At 45.7% G+C, this 19,409-nt stretch overlaps 1 protein-coding gene across 2 annotated transcripts; it reads left to right on the forward strand.

Annotated features, from left to right (window-relative positions):
* Positions 1 to 2,218: 2,218 nt before the first annotated feature.
* On the forward strand, positions 2,219 to 18,486 carry CNMD (chondromodulin). 2 transcript variants are annotated; one of them, XM_039716769.1, is made up of 7 exons: positions 2,219 to 2,337; positions 2,574 to 2,708; positions 5,083 to 5,223; positions 8,663 to 8,776; positions 11,389 to 11,542; positions 12,744 to 12,946; positions 15,277 to 18,486. In XM_039716769.1, exons 1-7 carry the CDS (start codon positions 2,266 to 2,268, stop codon positions 15,490 to 15,492), a joined length of 1,035 nt encoding a protein of 344 aa, XP_039572703.1. In that variant the 5' UTR covers positions 2,219 to 2,265; the 3' UTR covers positions 15,493 to 18,486. The 2 variants fall into 2 exon arrangements, with proteins under 2 accessions (XP_039572703.1, XP_039572704.1); XM_039716770.1 differs by having other exon boundaries at positions 15,280 to 18,486.
* The last annotated feature ends 923 nt before the right edge of the window (positions 18,487 to 19,409 follow it).

A 19,409-nucleotide genomic window follows, 5' to 3' on the forward strand; every position in this document is an offset into this window, starting at 1 on the left:
AGCTCCCTCCCAAAGGACTGCTTCTCCCACCCACACCTCCCCAGGCGAGCAGGACCCATCTCACACCACAGCCAGCAAGGACCAGCAGCCAGGCACCAATCCCTGTGGGTCAGCTTGCAGCTGGCACCACTGCTTGGAATTGCTCAAATCTCCCCATGCCAAAACCTGCCAGGGCCACTGCTGCCCCATCCGTAGGGTGGGGGTGAGCCTTCCCACTCTATCCTTTCTGCCCCAGGGGGAATATTGCATTTCAGCACACAGCACTGGAGTGAAGGCCTCTTCATGAATATCCAGCACAGAATTCCACCCATTCATTCTTGCACTGGTAGTGTCTTTGCTAACAGTCCCTGTCAGGGCAGCCTCAGCCACACTTTTGCCTGACAAAACAGCTCGGCCTCCCTCTGTCCTTCCAGTCACCTCCCAAGAAAGGAGCCACTGGGCACTCAGGTTCATGCCAGGATGGGAGGGACAGCAGCTTCTCTCCTTAGTCCCAGGGAAGCAGCTCAAACAAGCCGAACCCCAGTGAGCAGCAGCTCTTCCTGGGCAAGCACTCCTTCCCTGGCACATTTTCCCATGGGAGACAAGCACAGGGACCTTAAAATAAATCTGTCTTTTTAAAGCAGAGATGCTAAATGAAGGTTTGAGATCAAAGGCTGGGATTCTCACATTTTGCCAAGATAGACATATCCATTCACGAGATTTTTGGTGTAACAAAATACTTGCTAATGAAGAGGATCATAATCTTATTATTAGCCCGAACTACCACAGTATGTCATTCAAGAGCGGGTTGGAATATGTCCTAGTTTAGGAAGTTGCACAGTGGGTTTTGCTTTTGATTTAATGAGCTGTGATTGTGTTTATTTTCAGCAGCAACTATGCCCGTTAAATTCTGGTTGAAAGTCTGATCATTGACGACAGTAATCGACGGAAAGGATGAATTTAGGTTGAAGGGGAGGAAAATGGGAATTGTATGTCTCTGGGATTCAGTCCCCAAGCAAGCAAACACAAGGTGGTCAGGAGAGCCTGAGCTTTCTCTGCTTTTGCAGCACCTGATGATGGGTTTTCAACTACTGGTTAACTCAGTTAAGGGGATTCAGACATGAAAAAACAAAGATTTTTGCTGTTATGGAGTGGGGGAAAGAGGAGAGTCAGGTGTAGGCAATCAGCAGTGGGGGCCAGACTTTCCTTTTGTGGGATGAGCCATGGTGGGACAAGGTCATCCACTATCCATATCCCAGAAATTCTAAGATGGCAGGGGGAACATGTCAGTAGTGTGTAATAACTGAACAACCTGCCAGATGAGCAAAATGGAGAAGAAAGGGGAAGAGAAAAAATAAGTAGAGACAAGTACTTTGAAAAAAAAAAAAATATTGCTGCAGCAGAGCTGGTTGGTGTCGTCCCTGTTCTGGAGTGAGATGGGCCCCATGCAGCAGGGTTTCTCCAGGTGAAACCCCCCACTGCTGCCTGTCTGCGTAACTGGAGCAAGGAGGGCAAGAAGGGCAGGGCAGGACGGGGCACAACTCAGACCCCATCACACTCCTTTTGCAGCTGCTGTGTCTCGGTTTCCAGCCTGACAAAGGATGCTGTGCTTTGTGTTTTACACCATCAGTCCAAAAGGGATCCAGCACAGTTTATTTTCCAGCATCAAAGCATGCACACACAGGACAGGCAGGACATCCATAAGGGGTGTGAAGACATGGACAGACACATGGACAGACACACATAGCCAGCTGTAGCCTTTAAAATCTTGCCATGTACAATACTAGCATGGTTGTGTCGAGCTTGGACACGGGGCTCAGCCGGAGGCTGTTGTCTTGTGCCAGTCAGCGAGGTGTTTTGTGGGGCAGTCACCGACCAGCAGTTTGTCAGCTCCAGCGCCTGTAAATTCCTGTGGCAAGTGTAAAAAATCAGTTAACACGTTGTTCTATTTTAAAAGATTTTTTTTCATGACGGCCGTCTGTCTGACGGGGTACCCCTCTCCTCCGCCACGGGGGGTGCGTGTCCCCTACACCCCCGACCCCCTCGGGAACGGGGGAAGCTGGAGACGACACCCCGGGGTCGCTTGGAGGGGACGGCGATGGGGCAGCCCCGCGGAGCTCCGCCGGCTGCCGGGCAGCTCAAGGGGCTCATTGTGCCGGGGGCTGGGCGGTGCTGCCCTCCCCGCGGCCGGGGCCGGGGCCGCGAGCGGGGCGGGCCGGGGCGGTGCAGCCCCGCCGGGGCCGGGGCCGGGGCCGGGGCCGGGCAGCTCTCCCTCCCGCGGCAGCCATGGCAGAGGGCTCCGAGAAGGTGCCGATCGCCCGAGTGGGGCCCGACGATGTGGAGCTGTGCCTGCCCCCAGTGAGTGCTGCCGGCAGGCACCGGGCGGGACAGGGTGGGATCGGGACAAAGCGTGTGGGCATGAGTCGGGATGGAACGGGACCCAGCGAGTCGGGACGGGACGGGACGGGTTGGGACGGTGGGGAACGGGTGGGGCCGGGACAGGTCGCAATGCTGCGGGATGGACCGGGACAAAACGGGTCGGGTCGGGCCGGGGGTCCCTGCCCTGTCCCTGCCGCCACCCGCGCTCTCCGCAGGCGTACGCGGCGGCCGCGCCCCCCGGGCCGGGGCGGCTGCTGAAGGCCGGGGCCGTGGTGCTGATCGCCGGGGCGCTCCTGCTGCTGGCCGGGGCCATCGGCGCCTTCTACTTCTGGAAAGCCACGGAGCGGCAGGTGAGCAGCTCCGCACCCGGGGCCGCGTGGGCGGGGAGCTCTCGCACCTCCGGACAGGCACGGGCTGGAAGCGCTCCTTGCGAGGTCTATAAAGAGGTCTTTAAGCAGACCTGTGGGTTTTTTTCCTTTCAAAAATCCCAAACACCTAAAACCCCAAACCTATAATCGCTGTCTTTGGTGGCTGTAGCTTCCTGGAAGCACATTTATTAGTGAAGACGAAACACATCTTTGAGAGCACAGACTCTACATTGATTTCTGCTCACAAATCCTCACTGAACTCAAACCCCAACAAGTCCCCAGGGATTCACATCCTGGGCAAACTCCAGCTCTCAGGACAAAAAAACATTGAAATGTGTAAATTCTTTTTCATAGCATCTGCATTCTCAGTCCAGATTCTACCTGGACCCTCAAGTATGTAATGCTATAATTAACCCATTAACAGGCACCATTCGTGCTGGTGCTTTGTGGGACTGTGCATACACTTAGGTTTGCAGCTGTGGAGCAATTTTTAAAGTTAAGTTTTATTATTTACAGTTTCTGGGGTACACGAGAAACACTTTATGCAAAGAATGAAACTGAGAAGCTGGTGATGAGTTAAAGACCCAAACTTCAGAGCATTAGAACATGTTTACAGATTAACTTTTCTTTCTGTTTACACAGAATTTGTGTAAACAGAAAGAAACATATTTGAAACATGATGGTACACACATGAATGTACCCTTCTCCATACATTAAATTAGTACCCTTGAATTTACTTTGGAAGAAGTTTTGTACTGCCTCTGGCCACACGCCAGCCCTCATCAAGGAGAGCCTTGTGTGAATTCCAGGAGTCAGAGCAAAGGTGGCCCTGTGAGATACACCCCTACACATAAGGATAATTCAGATAATCAGAAAGAAAAGGTTTTACAGCAAAAAGACAGGACACATTGCTGACCTCTAAGACGTGCTGCAAGAACCGTGTGCTTCTCTAAAGCAAGGCTGTTGCAAAGGGAGAGGGATGCAAATGGTGGCACGGGCAGGGGACAGTGCTTTCAGCTCTGAGCAGGTGGGTGCATTTGTGGAGTACAAGAAAATTTTTTAATGCTCCTGTCATCTAAATTTAGCCATACAAAATATGTCACATTCATAGTTTCCATTAAGGTTCAAAGTTGCTCTCCTGGTGAAGACACTGGGAAAGCTGAGAGTTATTTTTCCAAGCTGCCTTCAAACTCAGAAAACTGCACTTGAGTTGCAAATGCTTAGGAAGCAACTGCAAAAATTATATCCAGAGTCATTAATTTAAAAAAACCTAATTTTTTAATTCTTGGGTTTATTTTATATCTTTAAATTCTTCCCTAGATGACAGGGGTATCAAAGTCTCAACTCTAGCTCAGCCCCTATCAGGGGGTGACCACATACAGTGGTGTGGTTTTATGGACCATGTTCAACAGGAGTCCTAGAAAGCAGAAATATGGGAGTGGCTGTGTATAACTGAGGAACCATAAATCTTTAGCACCTTAGACTTCGCTGAGCGAAGGTGACAGAAGAAGAAATTTGTCTCTAGCTGTCAGTGTAAATTTTTCATTAAAATGCTGTAAAGGCTTTTTTTAAGACCCAAAATAAACTGCTTGTGCAGCACTTTTAGCAGAGCTGCACAGGAGAATCACAAAACCCCTCCACAGATTGTGGTTCTCCAGCAAATACAAACCACGCTGTAGCTCTCCTCATTGAAAATAGGATAAGGGCAAATACGCTGACAAGGAAAATACGAGCCTATACAACTTCAGATCCAATTTAAACAAAGTTCACATCCATTACAAGCTGGGAAGTGTGTTCGTATTCAAGAGGAACCTGTTTTCCTGTGCCTCAGCAGAACATCCTAAGAGATAAACAGAGGTTGGCCTCCTTCAGAGTAGGACATTCGCGCCTGCTGTCCTTTGGGAATCATGCCAGCATAACAAGCAATTCCTAAATTGTCCTAGAAGAAGGTTTTTAGGTCAGAGTGAACATGGGTGTGGACTCACCCCACACTGGTTTTGAAGGAAAACTATAAGCACTCCCTGGAAGGGGGATCTCAGGACTCCAGTCCTACCTGACGCTCAGAGCAGGGACAGCTGTGGGCTCAGAGATGGTTGCTCAGGGCTTCATCCAGTCAGGCTGTGAAAACTTCCAAGGATGGAGGCCAAACAACCTCTCAGGGCTGGCTGCCCCACTGCCAGCCGGCCCTAATGCTGAAGTAGTGCAGTGTTGGTTGTTGGAGGGTTATCAAATGCCTGCAGCAGCAAAATTTAGGAGCTAAATAGGGATATGAGAGTCAGCTTGACCCACTGCCTGGTGTAGGAGGAAGGCAATAAGTAATTACTGGCATGTGCTACCGCTCTTTTATTGATTCCAGGTGTACAACGTTCACTATACTATGAGCATTAATGGAAAAGTACAAGATGGATCAATGGAAATAGATGCTGGAAACAACTTAGAGACATTCAAAACAGGAAGCGGGAGTGAAGAGGCAGTTGAAGTCCATGATTTTCAGATCGTAAGTAGTGCTACTCTTGTCCTTCATGTAACACACTCCAGTGCTGGACTCTTAAGGACACCTTGTTCTGCCCTGACCTCTCTGCCCCACTTAGCCTCAGGTTACCATGCACACAGACATTTTTGCTCTCCTGGCTTGCATTCCTAGGGAGACAGGCAGTTTCCTCCAACACAAAAATCTAAGTGCTTTTTGGAGATCAGCCATGCCAGGTACCACTCCAGGAAGTGGTGTGGATTAGGCTGCGTCAGGTTTGACTCCATGTAAATACTTTGCATTTTCAAACCACTGAGCAGAAATGTGACATATGACCTTGGGGTCCTACTGGAAGAACATTCTGTCAGGCTTGACACAACCCTCACCTGATTTCAAGTGGTGTGAACTTGCACAAACACCTCCCCCAAACTTGTTTGAGGAGCAGAGGGTCAATACAGTAAGCCAAGGAGACACCAAGGAGAGACCAAGTCTGCAGTGCTTGACTTGGGGAGCTTCCTTTGCCTTGAGGTCAGGGATGGGAGCTGCTCTCCATGGCTTGATCTGGGTTCATCCCCATTGATGTATCTGTGCACCAAATGTCAGGTGCTGGGCCACTTATACTGACAGCAAACACACTTCAGCACCCCAGCAACTTGTGGCTACTCAGCACAGGGCCTGGAGTAACAGATGCCAAACCTCAGCAGGGCTCAGCAGCTCAGATAGAGTAGGTCTCTGAGCTGCCCTGAGCTACTAAGGCACATCTATGTGATGCTGCACAAACCCATTCACAGGGCCCAGAGCCTGCAGTTAAATGTTCTGAAGTGCAAAACACTCAACTTCAGAATTAAGCCCTCTGTAAGTCCAAGCAGTGCCTAAAACAAAGATACTGCTGCGAGGAAGCATCTCTGGTTCTGGAGCAGCCACCATTCCCTTGCTGGATCTAGAAAGGCAAGAAAATCCAGCTCCTTGGCTTTTCAGCAAGAACAAACAAATCCATGCCAGGAGATGCTGGACCCCAACTTTCCCAACAGCTGTGGTTCTGCCTTTATGCAACTCTCATTAGCATCACCATAGCAACATTATTAGCAGCTGAGTAGGAGCATCCACAGCGAGCCCTTCTCATTTGCCATTTCACATCTGCACAAAAGCACCAGTCCACTGGAGAGATGCTGAACTCATGTTTCCTCCACGTGTGTTGCTGGTGAGATACTGCCTGTCACAACCAGGTTATGAATCAGCTCCTAACACCAACCAGCTCAAGGGACCTCCCAGGGATGGTGCCTGCTTGTAATTACAGAGGGCCTGGGACAGCCTCAGCAAAAGGATGATGCCACTTGGATTTTCAGCCAAGAATGCACACTAAGGAGAGAGCAACTGAAGAGACGTGCTTCCAACAGACTGGTATTTACATTAGCAGTTCTAGATTGACTGGCACTGCCAGAATGACTGCATGGTCAGAGAAGGCTTGGATTTGGCAATATTAGGGTATTCCTAGAATACCTGGTACATCACAAAGCCTTATGTCCTAATGCACCCATTCTTGCATAGCCATCTCCTCTGTCACTGCTTTTTGTAGTCATTTTGTTGTGAAGGGGGCGTGTGCAGCTACACAAGACCTGCAGACACACAGGACATGGCTCAGGTGCCCCAGTACCATCCATCTCATGCTGCACTACATCACAATGTGCTGAGTTGGAAGGGACCCACAAGGATCATTGGGTCCAACTCCTGGCACAGGACCATCCCCAAGTGTCACACCATGTGCCTGAAAGCATTGTCTGAATGCTTCTTGGACATTTGGTACACTACAAAGCCTTATGTCGTAATGCATCCATCCTTGCATAGCCATCTCCTCTCTCACTGCTTTTTGTAGTCATTTTGTTGTGAAGGCTATACAGGATCTGCAGACACACAGGACTTGGCTCAGGTGCCCCAGTCATCCATCTCATGCTGCACTACATCACAATGTGCTGAGTTGGAAGGGACCCACAAGGATCATTGGGTCCAACTCCTGGCACAGGACCATCCCCAAGTGTCACACCATGTGCCTGAAAGCATTGTCTGAATGCTTCTTGGTCTCTGTCAGGCTGGTGCTGTGACCAGTTCCCTGGGGAGCTGTTCCAGTGCTCAACCACCCTCTGGGTGAAGAACCTTTTCCTGATATCCAACCTGAACCTCCCCTGAAACAGCTTCAGGCCATTCCATTGGATCCTGTCATTTTCACCAGAGAGATCCGTGTCTGCCCCTCCTCTTCCCCTAACTGCAACAAGGTCTCCCCTCAGTCTCCTTCCTCAGCCATCCCTCATACAGTTTCCTCTCAAGGCCCTTCACCATCTTCATTGCTCTCCTTTGGACACGCCCTAACAGTTTAATGTCTTTCAGTGTGGCACCCAAAATTGCACATGAAGGCATCCATGATACCGCTTCAAGGCAGATGAGAGGGGTCATGCTGATTGCAACAAGGTCTCCCCTCAGTCTCCTCCCTCATACAGTTTCCTCTCAAGGCCCTTTACCATTTTCATTGCCCTCCTTTGGACGCACTCTAACAGTTTAACATCTTTCAGTGTGGCACCCAAAATTGCACACGAAGGCATCCATGATACCCCTTCAAGGCAGATGAGAGGGGTCATGCTGACACCCACACCCCTTTCTCCTGGCAGCTAGAGGCCAGGCAGAAAACCAGCACAACTTAAAGGGCACTAGGTAATTATATTTAGGTGGTTGATTGGAGCTTTTGCAACCACATGAAAAACACAAAAATCTAAATTTAGCTAAATTTATAATGTAGAAGAGAGCTCTTTTATGGATACCCAAAACCTACAGTAGAACCATAGAAACTACAATGGAAAGATGTTGATGCCCAAGGTGCTGGCACAGGGCTGGAAGGTAACATCCCAGGACTTGCAGGAGACTTGCTCCTTCTCTTGCTTAAAACTAAACACTTATGGTTTATGCAATTGCATTTCACTCTAGGAGGCCAGACAAAGTCCCACACAGATTTCTGCACCAACCTGTCCGTCACAAACTTCCCTTTGCTGTCACAGTCACGTAATTGTACAGACTGAACCAAACTGCCCCCACATTTTTGTGAAACTGTGTCACAAGGGTACCATGCCACCAGCTAGCACAATTTCAAGACTGCCTACGTTAGGTACTAAGTTACAGTTCAAATCATGTCAACTAATTCCTTAACAGAGGTACTCCAAGTAGCCTACAGCCTGCATGGGAACACTTACATAAAACACCCCCCCACTTTCAGAAATCAAGCAAAAACTTCTAGACCAATTTGACCAAAATTGTGAAGCTAAAATGATGAAGGGAAGAGCGTTTTATTGCTTCTGGTTTTAAACAAGGTTAACCTTCAGACTGAAAACTCAGTGGCAATTTTAGCAGAGCTGAGGCACTTTCTTGGGGGTGGTGAGGAGCTGGAGGCCTGTGCACAACCCCCTGCCTTCTGCTTTTGCAGGGCATAACTGGGATCCGTTTTGCTGAAGGAGAAAAGTGTTACATCAAAGCTCAGCCAAAAGCCCACATCCCTGAAGTTGATGCTATGGCTAAAGCGAGCCTCTCATCTGAGCTGGTAAGGGGTAGTTCATTTTTTTTTAACTAATCTTTGTATAGAGAGAGCTTAAAGGACGTACTTAAATACAAATTAAAATGGCATTTGGAAGCCACTCTGGCTCATGGTGGGGTTGTTAAACGTAGGGTAGGATAGCTGAGGATTCATTGACTGGTTGCAAGGAGTTGAAAGGTAAAAAAGGTTGAAAGGTAAGAAAAACAAGATTGGTGTCAGACATGTCACTGTGTCCAGGACACGGTGAGAGGCTGCAGATTAGTGAGTGTGGAAGCCACAGACTGATTTCTGCCAGAACCACTGGAGATCTCTGTGACAAGAGCACCTGCCTGAGACCAGGCTGTGCACAAGGCTGGAAGGGAGGGCATGGAAGTAGTCAATGCAAAGGACTGTGGTAGATCCCAGGAGATAATCATCAATGCTCTTGAGCACAAGCATGAACTCCATCACTCTAGTCAGTAAGACAGAATTGTGGAAAACATGGCAAAAATTAAAATAACTCATAAGAAATAATTTCTTTTAAAAAATATGACTTTACCTGTTTAGTGTAAAACTTAATTTTACATGTTAACGAGAATTTGCATCCCAACCAGCACAGAAGCTGCAGTTCTCACCCTGATACCACCAAACCTCACATTTGCCCAAGAAGGTGATTGCTTTATGTGCTCAAAGCCTGAGTTTCCCAGAGCTCAGACCCCAGACTTATTGCTCACACAGGAGTGGCTCCAGCGACTTGAGTCCAGCTGAGCCTGGATGCTGCTGGAGCCTCAGTCACTGGCAGGAGAGCACAGGAGATCCACAGCCCTTTTCCCTGGGTTTGCTCTGCTCCTGGGAGAACAAAAGCAAGATACAATTAGCAGGGAGAGAGGTGCTGTTAAGGTTGCACCTCCCTGCAGTGGTGCTGTGACTCCTGAACATCTGCTTTAAGATTAAGGGGAAAAAGATCACTCTCAATAGAGTCAGAAAAGCTGACAAATGTTACAAAGCCTCCTGATGCTGACAGGATTTTCCCCATGATGGGAAAGAGAACTTGCATGAATTCCTGAGAGAGAGTTCCATCTTTCCTGCCTTGCCTTATTTTAAAGGCAGCTGGCCTTGACTTAATTAGCACTATTGCTTGAAGATTGAATTTTTCAGCTTTTTGTAAAAACAGAGACCTGAAGACATTATCCTAAATCATCAAACACTTACTTCTAGTTCTACCTGCTGACAGTAAAACTATTTCTTGTCCTGTTTTTTGTGCATCTTCTCCCCAGATGCATCACCTATGTGGCTGTTGCAATGAATCACATGCACCAAGCAGCTTAGTGCTACCACTAAGACATTAACTTTTCCCTGTCACTCGATTTTCCAGGCCAGATGTACTACAGGAATGGCAAAGTAGTATTTCTTTTTCTAGGCCAAGTCACCTCTCCGATATATTCCGGAAGTATTTAAGAGAAATTATGCATATGCTGTTTTCCTACAATGGGCATCATAGCAACACTACCTACAAAAATTGTTGAGTAAAATGAGTTTTATAGATACCCACGTTCTGGCTGCTCACAAGTCAGGATCATTTCAAACAGAAACAAAGGATATTTTTATTTCTGAAAATTAGAGTCAGATATTTCTGATGTTGATAAAAGCTTAAGTGGGATAATGTAAATAAAGAGCAGTAGACAGATTGGATTGTGAACTTAAATGACTTGAGACCTACAAAATAAATCAATAAACACTAAAGAAACAACAACTCAAGGGAATAAATTGATCTAGTCAGTTATATAACAAGTCTTGATAACTTTTATGAAAGCAATTTAGAATTTTAACTTTGAAATCATGCTGTTTTTCATGATTCAAAAGTTAGTTTTCTTTTAATATTTCACCGTTGCTATAAAATACTTACACATTTTATGTAAAATAATACTTTGAACTAACAACTTTAAAGAATCAATCACTGGCATTTTCCTACATTACTTTGAAGATATGAACCAAAAACCTGCAGGGTACACTTCAAAAAGGCAGGATCCTTTAACTTGCACTTCAAGCTTTTGGTCAATTGAATTGCTTTACCAAACAAGACCTTTAATCAGACCGATCACATTGACTTGAAACTGGAAGCTGGAGCAGTTCTCAAGCTATAATCCTCTCTAAAACTTTTGAACAAGATTCCACCCCTCACCCCCCCCATACACACATTGTAAATAGAGTTATATATTGGGAGTATGTCAAATGAGAACAGGGCATAAGAAGAGATGAGGGACTTGGGTTTTGCTGGTATTTCATTGCTGCTTTGCTGAAGGTGGTAGCACTTGGGTTTCTACCACCTGAAATTCTGGTGCTTTGGGTTCAAAGACCTCTTGACACGCAGCCCTCATGCGTGGGGCAGAAGCCTTCCAGGAGTGAGAGGGTGAAATCACAACCCCAGCAAAGCTGACAGTGGCTTTGCCCTTCATTTCAGTGGAGGCAGCCCTTCCCCAGGCTTTGGCTCAGCACGATTCCTTCACATTCATGACATAGGAGGATGCTCAGTATTAGTTGCAGCGGATAATTATACAGTTTGGTGCTCAAGAATTAGCAGCAAGCAGGCACATGACTGCTTGCTGAGCAGCAAAGGATTTATGCTCTTCTATTTGCAGGAAGATGAAATCATGCCTGTGAGATTTGACAAAAACTCCCTTATCTGGGTGGCTGCAGATGAGCCTATCAAGCATAACAGCTTCCTAAGCCCCAAAATTTTAGAGCTTTGCAGGGATCTTCCAATTTTCTGGCTGCGACCAACATATCCCAAAGGTAAGATTTCTTTTATTTGAAAAGTATGTTATCCCTCCCTTCATCTAAATGCCTTCCCTCCATCAGGTTTGCTACTGAAACTAGCACATCTGGGAAACCAGACTTCTTTCCTCCCTTACCCACGCCTTCCTGGGTTTGTGCCAAGACTGTGGGTTTGGAGTTTATCCCCTAGATATTTTCCATGCTTGTATTTACTCAGACAATTTGCATAGCCCAAGTGGGTGACTTGCTAGGAGATGAAGTATTTCCAGAGAGGTCAGCCTCCTTCTAGAGAAAGACAAGACAACAGCTTAAACTAGCCCCCTTAATGTGTAGACAGCTGACACCAGGTAGCAGGAACACTGGCCAGGAATTCAGGACCATTGCCTGTCCTGTTTTCTGTCCTGCTTCCCCAGAGGAATTCAGTGGAGTGGAAGGAAGATGCTTTAAGGCAGCCAGCTGGTGCATGGTTTATGAGACCCTGGGGCAGTCCCAGCTCTGAACTTGGGGCCCATAGGCAAGCCTAGCAAAGGTATTCAGGAGTCACCAGGAAGATGGCAACTCCCCCAGGTAACTTCCAGGCTTAGAAGGAGAGAAGGCTCAAAAATATTTATTCTTCCTTCGTCCAGTTAATATCAGAACACTTGGGTGGGACAACACGTGTGAAAAAAAATTTACCACATTTTAGAGCACCTGTTGGACCCAAGCTACCAATATTTTCCACTTCCCTTCATGATCTTGCATATCGCACTGGGCAACAAAAGAGCAGTATCAAAGCTGTCCAGAACCAGATATCCTTGAAAGCAGGGCATCATCCTGCCATAAAAGCATCTTTAAAAGTACCTGAGATGTGAACAGCTGGTCTTGCTAGTGCTGGAAACTGCTGCTAGGTTAGTGAGTACAGGCTGGGTCAAACAACCCCAAATACATCTCCTCAAATTTTGCCTCAAGGAGACAGGAGGGAGGAAGGGAAAGGCAATCACACAGCTTTGGACTGGCACTGGCTGCAGACGCAACATAGGAAGGCAAGCAGCGCCCATGGCAATGCACATCAAGTTTGCCAAGGCCCAGTCTCAGCTTTCTCTCTGTCCTCCATCCTCTCCCTTTTTTAATATTTAAAGACATCACTGAAATACTAGGTAACTACAATGACACTCATGGTAAGAGTGTCATAACTACAAAGGCACAAGATAAGATTGTCCCTTGGTGATTATTTATTCAGATAACCAGAGGAGAGAAATGAAGAGAAACAAGCGCCAATCAGAACCAAACTTTGATGAGGAAGACTTGGAAGCTGCTTCTGAAGAAGTAAACCCCAGGTCACGCACCGTGCAGCTGACTCAAGAGCTTGGCCACCAGGCTAATGAAACCAGGCCAATGGGACAAGAAACTGATCAAACATTTAATCCAGACAATCCATACAACGTGAGTATGTGCTGTAATCTTCCTTCAGAGCTCAGGACTGTGTTGGACAGGTAACACTGCTATTATGGAGCTTGTAATTTTTAATTTAATCTGCACAGTCTTTGCTTGTTCAGCTTTTCTAAGAAACAATAGACTGGTAAAACACCTAAGAAGCTCAAAAATGTCTTCCCTCTGTCCTCTTCTCCCAGTTTCAGATTTCTGAAACAAGCACAAGTGCTTGAGGTCACAAGGTTAAGTCAAGCTGATGCCAAGTTGCTTTTTGAAGTTTCCAGATCCATATGGAAACAGCACTGGAGATCTGACAAGGGTAGCACCTTCCAGAAACAAACCAAAGCTGGTCTTGATCAGACAGCTGAGACCCATCATTTACTATGTGAAGAGAGTCCAGTAGCTAGAAACATGCTTTGCTCTCAAACTAGTACCAGACATGACTGCTACAGGGGAACACAACAGAAGCGTCTGGGTGCAAAGAGATAAAGGTTCAGCCAAATAAATTTCTTTCTCAGCCTCTTCTCTGTGAGGGTAAGCAATCCTAGACTAGCAATAACCTGACAGAGAAGAATTTGTTTTGAGACAGCAGCAGTGAGTGGAGGATGACTGTCGTAAAACTTGTTCTCACCCTTCAAGAAGCAGCAGCCCTCAGAAAGAGCAGAGGAGCCGCCCTGCTGTGTCCCAACACCTCTGCCACGCTGCAGGAACACTGGCTGTGCAGGAGGCACCTTCCAGTCTGCTGCACCAGCGCCAGACAATTTACACCCACCATTTGGTGCAGCAGGAGTAAGTCATTTTAATACAACACTGTCACAAGATAAATGCCTCCTGCTCTGGAAGTAAGTCCCAGCTTTGACTTGACATTTATGTAACAGCAGGAGATCATTATACTGTGACAGCATTCTGCCAAGTTGACATCCCTTAATTAAACTTAAATTAATCACTCCAAATAAAGTGGATCTAAATCGACTCTCTCACGAGGTCAGTAAAACAGCAGTGGCACTGGAATGTAGCTTCTCCTCACAGCCACTAACGTGACCATCTCATGAGGTCTGAGATGCCCTGCCTCTGGAGGCACAACTGCCACAGGTCTGCTGTTCCAGCCCAGGGGCAGCCAGGCCAAATGGAGAACGCCCAGACAGATGCAGCCATCAGACTTCCCTCAGCCTGCAGGGTGGGGCTCTCCTTCACCAACAGCTACGGCACCATGCCTGTCACCAGGCTGTCTCAGAGACCGAGCCACTGCACTGACAAGCACCATTAATTATGCTCTAGGCCTTTCCTGAAGGAGGAAATGAATCCTCCCTAGAGCTATTTACTCACTGTAGGTGGAGCCTGGACGATGAGCTCAGGTGATGTTCATGGTGCAAGTACCTGAATTCAAGGATGATGAATCCTGGCCAAAGAAACATCTTCCCTGCTCTCAGGACTGGGAAGGAGTTGCTGGGGTCCCTAAAAACACCCAGCTGTCACTAATGTCCTGTACAAGCCCAGACAAGGGCTGGCACCTTTCTGTGTCACTTGTTTTGTTGTGCTGCTACTTTCCAAAAATGAATGACAAATGCTCAGGTAAAAAGCTGACTGGTACTTCTGCATTTGTGCATTACTGCTGCTTTTCTTGAAGTAACACCAATGGGCAAAGAACAACCCAAGTGTTCAAATGCAGAATATCAGGTTACCTTTTTTCCCCCAGAAATGAGGAAAGGAGTTTTGAAGGGTAAAGGCTTTTAGGTATTTTGTGCATGCTTTGCTCCATTTAACTCCTTACTGTCAGCTGCAGAACAGGCACAATTCTCATTACCAACAATGCATCTAAATGTGGTGGGATGGGAGGGAAGGAACCAGACTCAGAGACGAGCCAAATCCTCAGAAAACTGCAAGGGACCAGAGGAATAATTTCCTAAAAGTGCTGTAAAAAGCATTAAAATACAGAATCTAAAACTAATAATAAAAACCACATCATATATTTCAGGAATTCTCACCTACATTAAAGATTCAGGTGTCCTGAAATAATTTCCATCACTAATATTTAAAGTTTGGGAGGAGCTTACTGTTGCTGGAGCTTTTGCAAGGACGGTAGAATAAAAATACTGAAGTTAGAGCTGCCTGTTGTTCTTTCCATTTTGCAAGGGTGATTGCACCAATTCTACACTTCTGCCAAAGAGAGCAAGACAAAAGAAAAAATAATAAAGCATGGGGCACTGAGTGGGAGTTTTGTTAATTTCCACAGCCCAAGACTGCAGGTTTTATCCTTTGTGGGGTTAACAGGAGCATGGATGTATTCTGCTATTCCATGAGAATGAGAGCACTGGGATGACATTTCACATTTTACACTCCAGCAGCAGGAAGGCGAAGGGATGGCTTTTGACCCCATGCTGGATCACCTGGGCGTGTGCTGCATCGAGTGCCGGCGGAGCTACACGCAGTGCCAGCGGATCTGCGAGCCCCTCCTGGGCTACCAGCCGTGGCCCTACAACTACCAGGGCTGCCGCAGCGCCTGCCGCATCATCATGCCCTGCAGCTGGTGGGCTGCTCGGATCATGGGCGTTGTGTGAGAAAATCCCTCGACCCAAACAAAAAATAACTAAACTGGAGCCTTGACAAAATAAGCAGGAATACAATGAACTGGTAAAAGACTAAAACCAAAGCAGCAGTACTGATCCTGCCTTACAAAATCAGAGCCTGTTTTTCTGCATCAAAAGCAAGGTCAGATATTGCAACTGCAAATTAAAATCTCAAGTTAATATTCCATTAGCTGTACAAGAAGCAAGGGTATATTAGCACTTGCTGAATTAAAAAACTGAGACATCTCAAAAAAAGACAATATTAAACTTTGCTTACAATTGGTTTAGCAGTCCAGAGCTTTGCCTATAGATCTAAATAAAGCCTTTCAAAACAAACCCCTCTCTTTCCAAGTTATATGTGAAAATTTACACCCAATTAAGCAACTAGCTCAACTTGTACACTTGGGAGTGCCTTTAATCCATGTAACTTACTTAAATAAATCACAACTTAAGTTGCTCCCTGTTGCTATTCAGAGTTGCCAGATCACTATGAATGGTTATAAACCAATTACAGCATACCTTTCCCACAAAGCTGCTCCAGGGGACACGAGAAAGTGCACATTGTGCTAAATCGGAAACAAACAGCAGGAAAAGGGGCTGTGGAAGGGAATGTGAGTGGCTGCAGAATCAAAACCCTTTGCATATCCCAACATCAAAGAAGCCCCAGCATCAAGAATCCTGTATCCATGATACCACTGTAGTGTCTAACAAGTATCTGCGATCCAGCTATTACAGCAAAAGTATTTACATGCAGTTACAGACCAAGGAGTCTCAAGACCCTTCAGAATCTACAACAGCCACTGTTATTTATAAATCCTTGAACTAGACACTTTTGACACAAGATTACAACCCCTCTTTATTTCACATGGATAGCAGCCATTCACACCAGTTCCTTTAGCTTTGCTGAAGCTCACATCCCTTCCCCACAAGAGAAACGGTTTACCAGAAGGGAGGGGAAAAAAAAACAACCTTTTTTTTTCCCCCCCCCTCCTTTCTCACCTCACCCTTTTTGTTAAGGCAAACTGCAATTATTGGGACTGATCCCATTACACATTAAATGTCTAAGGAAGGTACTAAGCTGAAACACTCAAAGCTGGAACAACTTAGTATTTCTAGCCTTGAAAAACAAATAGTGGTATTACACTGCCTTTATCCATACTATGTATCTTGAACCCTACCTCCAAGTTTATGGAGCCATCTACATCATCTTTATTAACAAAATGCTTCAGCTTTTCTTAAAGTCTGCTTTCTGGAGCATTCATTTTTGTGACTAAACAGCTCTTGAGATGTTGCAAGCCCAGTAATGTTATTAACACTGCGTGACACAGAGAAAAGAGGAATTAATTTGACATAATCGTGGCTTAAAGAAAATAAAGACAACCTCATGTGGAATGCTAAACTGCATATCTAAAAAGCAAAGTGTTAAGTGAGAATAAGATGAGAGTAGAATTCAGTATTTTGTTCTATTGTAGCTTTTTAGTATAAACTTCACCTTCCCTTAATCTGAAGGACAGACTTGCTTTGAAATATTTAAATTATAAACTTCTTAAAGTGGGATTTCAAGGCCTGTTAAATTTGAGTTTCTGCTTTTTAAACTGAAAATGACCTTGATCATTATGTTGTTTTAGAAGTACATCTATCATAGGCTTAGAAAAGTCAGTTTTCCTTTTTTTTACTGCAGATTAAACAAACACATTTTAAAAACCCAGTTGCTTTCTGTGCTTTTTTCAATGTAGAAGGTGTAACAATTCTTTCACATACTTGTTCAAGAACTGTCTGAAGAGGAAAAGAAGGGCATCAGCAAGTGAAACACTGGAGGCAGAGAGAGAGAAATGTGACTGTGTGTATGTGTGAACTAGACTGTTGCTCTCTCTTGCATCTTGAGGCAGCCTGTCACCTGCTTCTCTCTGTGTCCCCTAATATAACAGCCTCCTCCCGAAGACACAAAACCAACTTTCTTGTAGGTGATTTCCATGTCTACACATACTTAACAAAATTAATTTTTAAGAAAAGCTTGTAATCATTTGCTTGCTATAGGCAGTCACAAAGCATGTAAGAAGTCAAAAAGCATGGATATAGAGCTGTCACATAGAGCATGTACATCTTGAGAACTGTCTGTACACACCATGCCACAAAAGCCACAGTGACCATAACGTTTATCCATTTCCAAGATGTAGGCAACAAAATGCCTCCTCCAACTCAAGCTTCAAGCAAGCAAATTCCTATTTACCTTCATATCGGATTCAAAGAGAGAAAAGTAAAGATCGTGTGCTGCAGCAAGGTTGGGAAAAAAACCAACTGTTCCTTCAAAATCTGATTTTGAAGGAAAAGTTCTGAGACAACACAGGGATGGCAGTAAAACCAAAAAGACAACAGTGTGAAAAGATGTCTGATATTCCCTGCAGCTGTGGCTCAGACTCCAGCTCTAACCAGCCAGTGATCCTTACACTACTGTACACTATTCACTACCAGTAAAGTAGTAAGTTTCTCACTGCCATCACAAATGTAATACCTTGGCACACTAAAGAGGTTACGTGTCAGCATTTGGGGAAGTATGGAGCAGTGTGGTCCTTGAATCTGTCCCTGGGCCAGCAGAAAACAACTGAAAGCCCTCCTTTGGCTGAAGTTTAGGGAAGGAGAAGAGGAATGAGTTTGTCATCAACAGTGTCTCCCACCACAGGTGGGTGTATGTTTGTCACAGTTCCACTATCCTTAAAACTTAATTACCCATGTGATTTTACTAGGAGGATTAGAATGGCAGAGCAGATTAGAGCAGAAAAAGGGGATAAATTCAGGCTGGTGAAAAAGAGATGGAAAACAGGGAGTAATCTCATACAGTTAAATAGAGTGAAAGCCAGTGATGGGAAAGCAGGAGGAATCTTTTTACTCAATCTAAAGTTTCCTTTCTCCCAACGTAAAACAAATGAACCCTTTTTCCTTTTTCATACAGGAATCACCCTCCACTTGTATCTACACTGAGAAAGCAAAAAGAAGCTGTGAGATTGTCATGGGGCAATCTGGCTTATCAGTGCTGCTACATATTCCACTCACCCTCCAGCTGTGAGTCATGGGGCAATATGGCTTTTACCTTCCATGTAACACTTCACCCCTACTGCAGCACAAAAAAAATCCAAGAAAATTGTAGTGAAGAACAGACTAATCACTTGTTCCATGCAGTGCAGGGGAAAAAAAATAGTGAAGCATAAAACTACAGTTGGCAATGATTGCTGATTGACATGTCTGGGTGGAGAGAACCTCTGCTCAGAAAGGGCCAAAGAGAGACTGAAGCAGGAGCACCATCATCTGCTTCTGAGAGGCTCAGCTGGCCTTTTACAAATACACATCTACAAACTGGTCTTTCACAAGCACATATATCAAAGATGATAGAGGCAGCCCTAACCTGCAGCAGGCATCTTCCCCGAGAGCAGGAGCAGAGAGCAATCTCATCTGTGGTATTAAATGGGAACTGTTACATCTTGCTGTCCTCTTCCAGTATTTCCATCAGTACACAGATCACTGAGGTCATCACATCAGAGCACTGAGGTGACACTGCCTCAGTCTTCCAGACAGTACCATGTACAGATGACCAAAAGGCTTGGGAAAAAAACCCTCAAACAGTTTGAACGCAATTAAAACATCATCCACTCTGTCCTTGCAGGCAGTTCCCTTCCTCCAGCCAACTCATTATCAGTGCTGCTACATATTCCACTCACCCTCCCCAGTCCCAAAGGAAATTCCCTTTGTCACTGCTTTTTTTTTTTTTAGAACCTTTATTCAATGCCCAAGCTACTGCTACCATTCTCTTGATCTACAGCTTCTGGTACCATTTTGTGTGTCTGTGTTTTGACAAGAACAAAACATACTGTTCATGAAGTACCTTCCCTCCCAGCTTTCTAAGGAAATGTTGC

The sequence above is a fragment of the Passer montanus genome, unplaced genomic scaffold (genome assembly GCF_014805655.1).
Source record: "Passer montanus isolate IOZ18808 unplaced genomic scaffold, ASM1480565v1 scaffold36, whole genome shotgun sequence".
NCBI lineage: Eukaryota > Metazoa > Chordata > Aves > Passeriformes > Passeridae > Passer > Passer montanus.